Source organism: Oncorhynchus mykiss, chromosome 17, assembly GCF_013265735.2.
Source record: "Oncorhynchus mykiss isolate Arlee chromosome 17, USDA_OmykA_1.1, whole genome shotgun sequence".
NCBI lineage: Eukaryota > Metazoa > Chordata > Actinopteri > Salmoniformes > Salmonidae > Oncorhynchus > Oncorhynchus mykiss.
In genome coordinates this window covers 29,112,996-29,126,765 of record NC_048581.1, presented here as the reverse complement: position 1 = coordinate 29,126,765, position 13,770 = coordinate 29,112,996, and the positions used below count along the sequence as shown (strand labels likewise).

At 43.6% G+C, this 13,770-nt stretch overlaps 1 protein-coding gene across 7 annotated transcripts in view; it reads left to right on the top strand.

Moving 5' to 3' along the window:
* Positions 1-13,770, top strand: part of LOC110493661 (regulatory-associated protein of mTOR) — a 190,418-nt gene that overhangs the window by 139,002 nt on the left and 37,646 nt on the right. For all 7 annotated transcript variants that reach the window (XR_005036942.1, XM_036949655.1, XM_036949653.1 and 4 more), the window contains exons 15-21: positions 1,638-1,712; positions 1,986-2,051; positions 3,363-3,554; positions 5,424-5,564; positions 5,744-5,864; positions 6,180-6,320; positions 8,731-8,886. Coding sequence is in view for 6 of the 7 variants with exons in the window: in XM_036949655.1 (XP_036805550.1) it covers positions 1,638-1,712; positions 1,986-2,051; positions 3,363-3,554; positions 5,424-5,564; positions 5,744-5,864; positions 6,180-6,320; positions 8,731-8,886 (892 nt within the window). In the remaining variant the exon portion in view is untranslated. The remainder of the gene's footprint in view (positions 1-1,637; positions 1,713-1,985; positions 2,052-3,362; positions 3,555-5,423; positions 5,565-5,743; positions 5,865-6,179; positions 6,321-8,730; positions 8,887-13,770) is intronic.

Genomic DNA, 13,770 nt, shown 5'->3' with positions numbered 1-13,770 from the left:
TTCACAAAATAGATGGCATCATGAGGGAGGAAGGTATGTGGATATATTGAAGCAACATCTCAAGACATCAGTCAGGAAGTTACAAATGGGTCTTCCAAATGGACAATGACCCCAAGCATACTTCCAAAGTTGTGTCAAAATGGCTTAAGGACAACAAATTCAGGGTATTGGAGTGGCCATCACAAAGCCCTGATCTTAGTCAGTGTACACATTCAGTGTACACATTACAATAACCAAACCATACCAGACTTCTACCGTCATAGCAAGCTACATTTTAATTGTTGCACTTTATTTTAAACCAATTTCACTCTCCCTACAGAACAGTTGATATGTGTCTATATAGGGACAGTCAAGTCATATCCGTCACATGGAGCAGCTCTGTGTAGCTGTACAGAGAAATGATTGCCATGAAGTCAATAACAGTCCCAGATAAAAGCAGAAAATGAACCCATTCAGTCAGTTAATGTCAGTCGATCAGTTTAACGTCAGTTGACGTTAATGTAGAGTAATCATCATCAGGAGATTGAGTTGTGAGAGGCGGCTGCCTACATACAGGCTTGAAATCGTTGGCCACTTTAATAAATGGAACACTAGTCACTTTAATAATGCCACTTTAATAATGTTTACATATCTTGCATTACTCATCTATGTATATACTGTATTCTATTCTACTGTGTCTTGGTCTATGCCGCTCTATTGCTTGTCCAAATATTTATATATTCTTAATTCCATTCTTTTACTTAGATGTGTGTGTATTAGGTAGTCGTTGTGAAATTGTTAAATATTACATGTTAGATATTGCTGCACTGTCGGAACTAGAAGCACAAGCATTTCTCTACACTCGCATTAACATCTGCTGACCATGTGTGTGTAACCAATAAGATTTGATTTATACTTATTTTACTGATTCCTCACCCAACTTAAGTATTTAGCTAGATATTGGATATCAATAATGGGTAATGTTCCTCGAGGCCATAAGTACGTGATAACCTACGAAGCGAGTGTGCACTATAAACATGGCTATCTGTAACACAAAGAACATTGTCCTTTTGGCACGTTTTAGCTGTTGAATAAAATGGCGGCCCTAAAACTCACTTACACAAAGCATATTGCCTTTTTTTTACTTACATGGTAGAACTTACCGTATAACCCTAAGGTAGTAGGACAGTCTGTATTATTCTAGTGATCCTTTAGCATCCAGACACCCGAGAGTAGTCATCAGTGTTTGTCAATGGTGAAGAATAATCAAAGGACTTTGAGATGAAAGGACAGGAAGAGAAGTCATTTTTCCCCCCTGTCAAATTAGTAGTGTGACTCAGGTATTGAGTTGCGTTATTCAATAATGTCTAGGCTATGTCTTTAACCTTGGTTATAAATATTATGTTGAGTAGTTGCATATTTGTCGCTCTGCAACATATGACACTTTTCCTCAAGGAGCACAATAAAGTAATCTACTTAAATATAATAAATATATTATTTAGGCTGAGTTGATTCTACTGTAAGGATGGCAGGAGACTGTTGTCAGTGAAGTGTCTGAGTCGTGTTTTGTTCATCACTCGTGTAATAACAGCAGATTAATGACAAGGTGACTAGACTGACGTACTGGATTGTTTTTCTCTCTCGCTCTCTCTCTCTAGTCATGTCAGGCAGACCTGGTAAAGGACAACGGACACAAGTACTTCCTGTCTGTCCTGGCCGACCCCTACATGCCTGTGAGTATCACCTAATCAGAGCATGAGAAAACCGAAAGCGCCACAAGGCACCCGTGGGTTACCCTTAACCATAGATCTAGAATCAGATTGCCCTTCCCTCCGATCGTAACCTTTTCCATTCTAGCTGAGAATATATCTGACCCTGTATTAGTGGTGACTTCTACCTACTCAAACATGTGTGCTATGATCCATAGCTCCCAGTAATGAATGAGGTGTTGGTGAACGGAGTTGATATATGGCAGTTGACTGTGTTTCTTGTGTTTCCTGTTTCAGGCTGAGCACCGCACCATGGCTGTCTTTATCCTGGCTGTGATTGTCAACAGCTACACCACAGGCCAGGTGTGTGTGTGTGTGTGTGTGTGTGTGTGTGTGTCTTGTGAGAGAAAGGGGACACCAGAGAGATGTTAGGGGAGAATTATTTGATGAAGAAATCACTTTAAAGGTGACGCTATTATCAAGCAAGCCCCACATTGATTAAAACCCTTCAACAGACACAATTCTTAATTCTCCCCAACTCCCAGTAGATAGTCATATTTTTTTAAAAATCTCCCATTCTGCTCTCTCTCCTGACAACACTTTATCATGTATACTCCTCTATTCCCAGAAAACGATCCAGACCTCTTCACGCGGTTTTTGGTGTTTATTGAGTCTATCATAGATCCACATAGACTCTTTCTGCCGGTCCCTGTGTCTCGGTCCCGGTGCTCTGTCGGGTCGCTCTCGCCCTCGGGCTCTGTCGGGTCGCTCTCGCCCTCGGGCTCTCTGTCGGGTCGCTCTCGCCCTCGGGCTCTCTGTCGGGTCGCTCTCGCCCTCGGGCTCTCTGTCGGGTCGCTCTCGCCCTCGGGCTCTCTGTCGGGTCGCTCTCGCCCTCGGGCTCTGTCGGGTCGCTCTCGCCCGCGCTCTCTGTCGGGTCGCTCTCGCCCTCGGGCTCTCTCGGTCTTTCTATCTATTAATCTTGCTCTTCATATTTTTTGCACACTCCTCTCTCTCTCCCCCTCCCTCCTCTCTCTCTGTTTACTTAATATTCTCCGTCTCCCATTGGCTCTGTGTTAATAATAGATGAGCTCCAACATTACAGAGACGTGCCGCTCGTTCAAAGTTCTCGCCGCCTTGTATTTATACCTCTCTGCCTTCCTTTTAACTAGCACTTCATCATTCCTTCCGTTTGTTGGATTGGTTGGAACACGTGGCCTAAACTTCAGGGGTTAGGAGTGATGGTACTCCTACTGGTAGGGTTCAGCTCCGGTGTGATCAAGTTACAACATGTACACTGAATCCCTGTGCTGCTCTAGTTGTCTGATGGAGGGTGGTTTGATACTGCCACAAGGCAGAGAGTCTGCCAAAATAGGTATAGGCTTTCAAATGGTGGCTTTTCATAGCCACAGGAACCAATACAACCCCACATAAAAGGTGACGAACTCTTAACAGTCAAGTATTGGACGTCGACCCTTCAGGTTCACAGTGGGAGGCAGAGGTTAGATCCCTGTTGTGTTTGCCCATAGACTTCCAGATGGGAAGCTCAGCCTAAAGCCAAGTCATAAAGGCCTTGGACGTGCGTGTGTGAATTACTGACATGGCCCCTCTAACACTCTCTCTCCTCCCTGCCTGCCTTCCAACTCCTTTCTCATCCTCCTCAACCCCCCCCCCCAGGAGGCCTGTCTGCAGGGGAACCTGATAGCCATCTGCCTGGAGCAGCTCTCTGACCCTCATCCCCTGCTCCGTCAGTGGGTGGCCATCTGCCTGGGACGCATCTGGCAGAACTTTGACTCGGCCCGCTGGTGTGGTGTCAGGGACAGTGCCCACGAGAAGCTCTACAGTCTGCTGTCCGACCCCATACCTGAGGTGAGAGGGAAGGAATACACACCTTTCAGACGTACACAGACACCTTTGTGACGTACACACACACCTTTGTGACGTACACACACACACACACCTTTGTGACGTACACACACACACACCTTTCAGACATACACACACGCAGGCCTTTGGGACATACACTCGGTGGCTGTGTGTGTCACACCTAGCAGATTGAGGGTTCAGTGGCTCCTTTAGGATTTTGAGGACCTGAGGGACAGTGAAGTCAGTTTGCGCTGTATTTCGCCCACCTCACATGGGTGGCATGCAGGGCGCACACACACACACACACGGGGACAGGGAACATCTGTTGCCAGCAGCCTAGCAGGGCATCCTCTCTCTCTAGGGGCCAGATAGCTGCTGTGACTGAGTGGTGAGACCAGGGTCCGCATCCACTCTGGTGTAAACACACACACACACTGATCTCACACAACCTTATGTACACACTCACAATGCCCGAAGAGAATTGGGTATTTGAGCGCTTCACCAGGAACTTTGGAGGACCCAGACACACACAAACCACAATTTAAAAATGTATATTTATTACTCGGCTAGTTTGATCAGCTCCCTCCTCTTCAGGGCCCAGATTCACAAAACCTTAAGACATTTCTTCTTAACTGCCATTTTGTCCTTAACTAGACTTAAGAAGAAAGTTAAGCGAAGTTGCTATTCCTCAAAGGTTCTTGGAAATGTTCTTCTGCTATTTCTTATGTTTCGCCTGAAGCAAGAAGTTAAGAAGAAATTAGATTCTTGAACATAATGTTATTGGAAATGTTGTTAATTCCAAGAAAGCCAAACCCTTGTCTTAAACTCGGGGCAGTGAGAGAAGAAACTCATGAACGCAATTGAACTTGTTTTATTCACTCACAAACTTCATCTGAAAGTTTCTGTATTGATTATTTAAACCCAAGGACATGTTTTACAACAGTAATCCCAGTAGGAAATATGCTAACACGATTGCCGTTGCTAGCTAGATAGCTAGTGGAAACGGTTGCCTAGCAACATCTTCAGAAGATTTGTTAGAAGATATTTGAGAAGCTGGTAAGAAAATCATAAAATCCTAAGACGTTGTGGAGGAATTGCACTTACGAGAACTGTCTTATGAACTTGTTTTTTTCTTGAGAAGCTTAAGTTTTTGCGTAAGAAGTGTTTGGTGAATCTGGGCCCAGTTCCCCTCTTTAAAATGAAGGTGTGTGTGTGTGTCAAGTACCCCATATAATGCAGACAGAGAGTGAGAGAGATGGGTAGAGTGAGAGAGACTGGAGAGAACAGAGAGAGACAGACTGAGGAATGTAGATCAGTGACTACGGTGAGAGTTTTTAATGAATTTCCAGCTGAGGCCTGTTGGGGGGATTTCTCAAGAGGAGATGCATATTTACTCTCTGCAATATACACACACACACACACACACACACACACACACACACACACACACACACTGGGCCAGGTTTGAGTTAGTTTTGCGTATGACAGGCAGTGCATGGAGAGATACTTAAGGAATAAACAATATATTATGTGGACCTGCACTTCCTTTGTGGCTTCTTGGGGCGATTATTGATAGCAATTTAGAAGTAGCAGTTATTGTTATTTAGCGTACACAGTCAATTAGTGTGATGGGCGGTATTGCGTGACCAATGGTAAATTATTATTTTCAGACACCATTGATCTTCTCAGTAAATATGGCTGCATTAGAAATGAGAGGATTAAGGAGGGAGTATTAGTATTGATTCCCCCTTTTTTTTAAAGCAGCACCGAAGCAATCTAACCAATGACGGACCAATGACTTGTTCTGGATCCAACCAGGAAGGGACTAGGGAGTGAGTTCTCTTAGTACCAAACTATCCCCCGTCTCCTCAGGTGCGCTGTGCGGCGGTGTTTGCCCTGGGGACGTTTGTGGGGAACTCGGCCGAGCGGACGGACCATTCTACGACCATCGACCACAATGTGGCCATGATGCTGGCACAGCTCATCAACGACGGCAGCCCTGTGGTCCGCAAGGTGGGCCCACACACACACACACACACACACACACTATTTCCAATGTTCTTGCTGACGTCGTTGACTGATTTCCACTGTAGGGCGATGGACTGTGTTAGGTCTTTTGCTGTGGTGTACTAAGTTTTGACCGTGTGTGTGTTGGGTTCTGGCTGACTGTGTGGTGGCGGTGTGTTCTTCAGGAGCTGGTGGTGGCTCTGAGTCACCTGGTGGTTCAGTACGAGAGTAACTTCTGCACCGTGGCCCTGCAGTTCATGGAGGAGGAGAAGAACTACCCTGTACCCTCACCTGCCAACACCTTAGGTACACACACACCACATACACTCACTTCCAACCTCTGTCATAATCATTGCAATAGGAAGTCATTGATGTGTATTGTTTTAAAGCACACTGGTCCACTTAGACTTGTCCCAGACATTAACTACTGTACATGTGAAATGGGGTTTAGGGATCTGCGGGAGTTTGAATGAAATATGCAGCATGTTTTGATAGAGCACATCAATATTTAAAATGACCTTTATTACCTATTCTCATATTGACTGTCATGTCGCTACTGTATTCCATTTAGTGCCAAATGAATGGGTTAATTGACCTTCCCCTGTGTGTGCCTGTGTACAGAGCCATGTAACCTGACTCCAGTGCGCGACAGCCCAGCCATCCCGCGGCTGCGTTCAGTCAACTCCTACACCAACATCAGAGCTGCCACCACCGCACGCAACCTCAACAAGAGCCTGCAGAACCTCAACCTCAACGAAGAGGGTAGGAGAGAGAAATGGGGAGGATGACATTGAGGCAGGCAAGGGAGAGAACTGAAAAAAAGAGACATGGAGAGATTAATGTGGTTATATACTGTGAAGGGGGAGATGGAGAGAATGAAAGCGACTTAAGGGTAGAGACTTCTCTTCCCTCTGACTGCCTCTCTTCTTTCCCAAATAATTACTTGAGGGGATTTGAAGAATCGTCATCATAGTCATGATGGCAAAGTCACAACAGAGAAGATAATTCTCCTCGGGCTTACCACACTGACGCTAGGGTTTAGCGTGGGGGGGGGGCCTGTCTTGCTCTGCTTGCACACACAAAACACACACACAGTTTGAGAGCCTATGTCCATCATACACCCACAGCATTAATGGAGGATTACACTCTTGACCCCCTCTCAGCCCCCGCAGTACTGACTGACTCAGGTGTCAGCTCATTCTTGCTGAAGCCAAAAGGCAATATAGCCACGCTGAGTTATACTAGCCGCTAGCACGTTAGCTTACCGCTTACAGCCTCTCTGAATCCACATCGCCCACTCATTCTAACTGGCAGCGATGCTTGTCACCAACAGCCATGACAAACCTTTTAGCCTTCCTTGCCTACTCCCAATCCCCATCTCAATATGCACTCTGTTACAGGGATATATGGCGGCCATTTTGTGTGAGTCAGCCGATGATAATGGGAAGTTGTGTAGAGTTATAGAGTGTGATGACTCGGGCGGACAGTTAGAATAGGCTGGGGAGATTGAATGGAAGGTCCAGTCAATAGCTTGTAGTTTCTAGTTTTCTAGCTAGAGGGAGATGGGAGAGGGGGGCTAGTAATAAGTTGACACTTCACTTTACCTTCAGTCACACAAAATCAAACAATCAGAGCAGAACAAGTACTTTATTTACACGTTCCATTTGATACTGTTACTTCAAGGTATAGTTATTCTGGTATAATGTGGTATATTTCATGGTATTGTTATTCTGGTATAATGTGGTATATTTCAGGGTATAGTTATTCTGGTATAATATGGTATATTTCAGGGTATTGTTATTCAGGTATAATATGGTATATTTCAGGGTATTGTTATTCTGGTATAATGTGGTATATTTCAGGGTATAGTTATTCTGGTATAATATGGTATATTTCAGGGTATTGTTATTCTGGTATAATATGGTATATTTCAGGGTATTGTTATTCAGGTATAATATGGTATATTTCATGGTATTGTTATTCTGGTATAATATGGTATATTTCAGGGTATTGTTATTCAGGTATAATATGGTATATTTCATGGTATAGTTATTCTGGTATAATGTGGGATATTTCAGGGTATAATTATTCAGGTATAATATGGTATATTTCAGGGTATTGTTATTCTGGTATAATATGGTATATTTCGGGGTATAGTTATTCAGGTATAATATGGTCCATTTCGGGGTATTGTTATTCTGGTATAATATGGTATATTTCGGGGTATTGTTATTCTGGTATAATATGGTATATTTCATGGTATTGTTATTCAGGTATAATATGGTATATTTCGGGGTATTGTTATTCTGGTATAATATGGTATATTTCATGGTATAGTTATTCTGGTATAATGTGGTATATTTCATGTTATTGTTATTCTGGTATAATGTGGGATATTTCATGGTATTGTTATTCTGGTATAATATGGTATATTTCGGGGTATTGTTATTCTGGTATAATATGGTATATTTCGGGGTATTGTTATTCTGGTATAATATGGTATATTTCGGGGTATTGTTATTCTGGTATAATATGGTATATTTTGGGGTATTGTTATTCTGGTATAATATGGTATATTTCGGGGTATTGTTATTCTGGTGTAATATGGTATATTTCATGGTATTGTTATTCAGGTATAATATGGTATATTTCGGGGTATTGTTATTCTGGTATAATATGGTATATTTTGGGGTATTGTTATTCTGGTATAATATGGTATATTTCAGGGTATTGTTATTCTGGTATAATATGGTATATTTCGGGGTATTGTTATTCTGGTGTAATATGGTATATTTCATGGTATTGTTATTCAGGTATAATATGGTATATTTCGGGGTATTGTTATTCTGGTGTAATATGGTATATTTCATGGTATTGTTATTCAGGTATAATATGGTATATTTCATGGTATTGTTATTCTGGTGTAATGTGGTATATTTCATGGTATTGTTATTCAGGTATAATATGGTATATTTCGGGGTATTGTTATTCTGGTATAATATGGTATATTTTGGGGTATTGTTATTCTGGTATAATATGGTATATTTCGGGGTATTGTTATTCTGGTGTAATATGGTATATTTCGGGGCATTGTTATTCTGGTATAATATGGTATATTTCAGGGTATAGTGATTCTGTTGTGTAACTACTATTCTGTCATTTGTACGTCTAGGTGGTCCGGTGACGTTCTCACCAGGTAACCTGAGCACCAGCAGCAGTGCCAGCAGCACCCTTGGTAGCCCTGACAACGACGAGTACATCCTCTCCTTTGAGACCATCGACAAGATGAGACGAGTCTCCTCCTACTCTTCCCTCAACTCCCTCATAGGTAGGAAAACTACTGAGCTACACTACCCTTACTACTGAGCGAACACTACCCTTACTACTGAGCTACACTACCCTTACTACTGAGCGAACACTACCCTTACTACTGACCTACACTACCCTTACTACTGAGCGAACACTACCCTTACTACTGAGCTACACTACCCTTACTACTGACCTACACTAACTACCCTTACCACTGACCTACACTAACTACCCTTACCACTGACCTACACTAACTACCCTTACCACTGACCTACACTAACTACCCTTACCACTGACCTACACTAACTACCCTTACCACCCTAGTCTTACAGTTCTACTCCTCTCCTTTATTCCAAATCACCTCTTGTTCCTCTTGGTAGTAAGGGGTTGTAGTAACTACCACTTAAGTCAAATGTTCACTTAGTCATGTATTGATGTCAATGGGAGACCAAACATTTTACTTAAGTGGAAGTTACAATTGGCCTCTTTCAGGGCTCCAGATTAACATTTTAGTCTGGTGATACTCTTTTTCTGTTGGTGGAACAAGCCCATGATTTGGTCGCACCATTCCTTTCCAAGGCTTCAAGCAATAGAACAGAAATAGTAATCACCTTATCTGTTACTGTTAAAATCGGGCTCCAGAATGTTCTGACTTCTTTTGTTCAATAGAGATTAATTTGCCGGAATCCTTTTTTTGCATTAATATCAAAGGCAAATTTATTTGGGGCTAAAACTCAAAAAACATTAGCTAGATTGGTAACACTATATATAATACTCACTGCTCGTAGTCATGCATTAATCTGAATGTAATGTCCTAAAGAAACGTTTCAGTTTGTAGCCTACTACCCTATGCACGAGCAATGGCTGATGCACATTTCAAGCACTCTGTTTATCTCAAAGCCATATACTGAACAATAATATAAACCCAACATGCAACAATTTCAACTATTTTACTGAGTTAGTTCATATAAGGAAATCAGTCAATTAAAATAAATGTATTAGGCCCAAATCTATGGATTTCACATGACAGGGCAGGTGCATAGGCCCACCCACTTGGGAGCCAGGCCCAGCCAATCAGAATGATTTTTTCCACACAAGTACTTTATTGCAGACAGAAATTATCCTCAGTATCATCAGCTGTCCCGGTGGCTGGTCTCAGACAATCCCCTAGGTGAAGAAGTCAGATGTGGAGGTCCTGGGCTGGCGTGGTTACATGTGGTCTGCGGTTGTGAGGCTTGATTGGACGTACTGCCAAATTCTTTAAAACAACGTTGGAGACTGCTTATGGTAGAGAAACATACATTCAATTATCTGGAAACAGCTATGGTGGACTTTCCTGCAGTCAGCATGACAATTGCAAACACCCTCAAAACTTGAGACGTCTATGTGTAATGATCATGCTGTTTAATCAGCTTCTTGATATACCACACCTGTCAGGTGGATGGATTATCTTGGCAAAGGAGAAATACTCACTGACAGGGATGTAAACAAATGTGTGCACAGCATTTGAGAGAAATACGCTTCTTGTGCGTATGGAACAATTCTATCTTCTTTTATTTCAACTCATGAAACATGGTTCCAACGCTTTACATGTTGAGATGATATTTTTGTTCAGTATAAAATATCTTGGTTGTGAAGTATTTGCTATTGACCTCAATATAAAGAGCATACCCCAGAAAGCTGAGAACATCCTCTCTTCAACAGTTGTTGTTTCCCACAGTTGTATTTTTACATGTTATACAATCAGAGGGGGGAGAGCGTGTGGCTCGCGTGTCACAGCAGGCACCAGCAAAGCAGTTACAGGGGCTGGGCAGACACTTTCATTACAGGAATCTTGAGGATAATGACCAAATCATGGCTTTAGCCACCAGAAAAATAGGACGTTTTGAACCTTGAGTGAGTTGACCTTGTAATGAATGTTCAGCTCGTGCCGATGCAACCAATACATTTTTTTAACTTGCACAGCCAAGTCAAAATGTGACTAAGCGGTCACAGTCTGGAGCCCTGCCTTCCTATACTTTTCCCTTTCTCCTGCTTCAATGCCCTCCTACCCGTAGGTAAGACTTGTTCTCAACCTACCATCCTCTACTGTTCAACTCACGAGGGTGCCCCTGGCTCCAAAAGACTGAGTGCTTTTCCTGGTCTCACTGAGGGCTGGCCCCGCTCTGTTTCCCCTATGCTGTGGTGATTGGCAGAGGCCTTGATGCGTCCTGACACTCAGTTTGTGTGTGTGGAGAAAAAGCATTAACTCACCAACAACACGAAGGAGAGAGATGGGGATTCCCTACCCTCTGTTGCCAGTTTGAGAAATGCCCACTTCACACACCAACTGCCATTGTATTTGACAAAGTACTCCAAAACAGTGGTTCCCAACTCCAGCCCCCCCAAAAGTACATATTTTAGTTGTAGCCCCGGTCAAACTTGCCTGATTCCACTCATTAAGGGCCTGATGACTAGTCGACAAGTTGAGTCAGGTGTGTTGTCTGGGCTACAATGAAAATGTGTACTGTTGGGGGTACAGGAGGACCAGAGTTGGGAAACGCTGCTCCAAAATACGAGGACACGGCTACAACGTGCACACACACACACAAACAGAGGGGTGGCGTGAGTCGGGTACTAAGTACACTACACACGCTTCCCCACTTCCATAAATCCCTCCAGTGCACCACTGACCCATGGGAACACACCGCTACGTTAACTCCGATTCATCAAATAATCCCGTATTAATCAACTCCCACAGGAAGCCCTGATTGGCCAAGTCCAACACAGCCACATCTATGGGTCTTTTCAGGTCACAGTGGCATGCACTTTACCAAGTCTGACGAATAAACTACCAGGAAATGGATATCAAATATATTTTTGTATATAAAATAAAAAATTCATATTCTGGTAGACGTTTCTGTCGCTACCCTTTTAACCGGTGCGTTTAGCGTTCATTCAGCCTCTATCTAAACCCTTCCCAAGCTGCACTGGGGTCTCGAACACCGCCAAGGGGTCTGATTCATTCTAAACAGGTTGAGTATGAAATTGGCCCCTCGCCCACTATGCTGTTTCCATAGCCTAGCCATGTTGCAGGAGCACAATTGGGTTGTGTTAGCTAACACTGGTCAGTCACACACAATATAGAATTGATTGGGCAATACCTGGTTGTTGATAGAAGTGCTCTTCGTAAAGGGACAGTTCACTCCCAAATCAACACAACAGATGACACAGAATATGGACTTTGAATTTTGGGTGAGCTACCTCTTTAAGGCCCTGAGAGAGACTAGCTTCCTGTCCAGGGAGTGTACTTGTACAGCAAGCTGCCTCACGCTACAGAAACAGGAGATTCTATTCCCTCCAGAAAATAAGTTGGAAACGCTTATTGAATCTGGCCTTAAAAATGATAATGTCTTACACAGCAAAATACCACCCAGAGCACACCTACCTACTCTAAGGCGTTCTGATATCCTCCCTGACATTTCTGTTTGGCCACAGCAAGAATTTGGATCAGCTTCTCCCTGTGGCAGTGCATTTAAGATGCTCGTGTTTGAATGAAGGAAATGTAGCTTACAGAGGCTGACCAAGACTTATATTGGATTGGGTGTTAAATATGCATTAACGGATGACCTTTGAGACATTTTTCTGTCTTGTCAGGATACTGCAGGGGAAGCTCCAAATGTAGCTGTTGTCGTGAGAAATATCATTTAGGATTTAACATGGTTGTAAAATTGTGCACATGTTGCAAAGGTCCTCATACCAGGCCTAGCTGAAGACAATTCAGCCTGGGAATGATTTGTAGTCACACTCTCTCATGTTGAACTGTGTAGGGTGCTGTGGTGATAATGTGTCTATGCCAGTGAAAACTGAAGTATTTCCCTGTTTAAATGGAGGGGAAACGGTATTTCACATTCATCACCAGGGCTGTTTACCGCAGCACCTAATCACATTCATGCCCCCGGGCTAGAACCTAATCACCTCTTTACCTTGCTTACCCGCTCCCGCTTACACACACTCGCTTTTTACCTTGCTCTCTCTCTCTTGCCTGATTTCTGGGTTGCTTTCTCGCTCCCTCTTTCCCCGTGCTCTCTTTCTCTCTCTTTCTCATGCTTCCACTCTTGCTTACCCCCCTTTGCTATCTCTCTCGCATGTACTCTTTCCTGTCTCTCCCCCTCCAGCTCTCACCCCCCTCTCGGCCTACACTACAATCTGCTGCAGTACTATTAAACAGAGCTCCCGATTTTTGCTGCGACATGTGCCTCCACGCATTTTCACACAGTGTGTCTATGAAATGCACTGGCTAGCCGCAACAGTTTGTGATAGCCTGCCACGCCTCCCCTCACATGTCCCTCATTCTACAGCCTCTGGAGGAGGATGAGTGTGTCCTGTCTAGGGGTTAAGACAGTGTCCTCTCTTACCCTCAGTATGAAGTGACAACTCCCTAAGGACACTTTTCATTCTGTTCTCTGTCTACAAGTGTGAAGTGCTGGGGAGAGGGAGAAGGGCATTAACAGCTGGATACCTTCACTGCCGGCCGTCGAGACGAACAGAAGATTGCATCAGACAGAGGGAGAAAGCATGGAAACTAGATAGAGGGAGTGCTGTGTTCCTTGCAAAGTGAGAGTCAATGTGCCAAAATAATGAACTACAATAAGAGGGGGGCACTCCTAATACAAAGAGAAAGGTGACAGGCAGGTTTAGGCCCGGAGCAAAACAAACTGATGTTGACAGCGCCTTCATGGCCAAGCCCGGTGAGTGACCGTCTCTCTCGAACTCAGCTCAGCGGCACTGCAGTCTTCTGTCAGGTTGAGTGACAGCTTGGAATGAGGGATGACACCGCAGAGAGGACGACAGGAGAGAAAGAAAATGTATAAATAAAAGTTGGAGGGGGGAGATAGTCCTGGGTGGGAAGGGAGGGAATAAT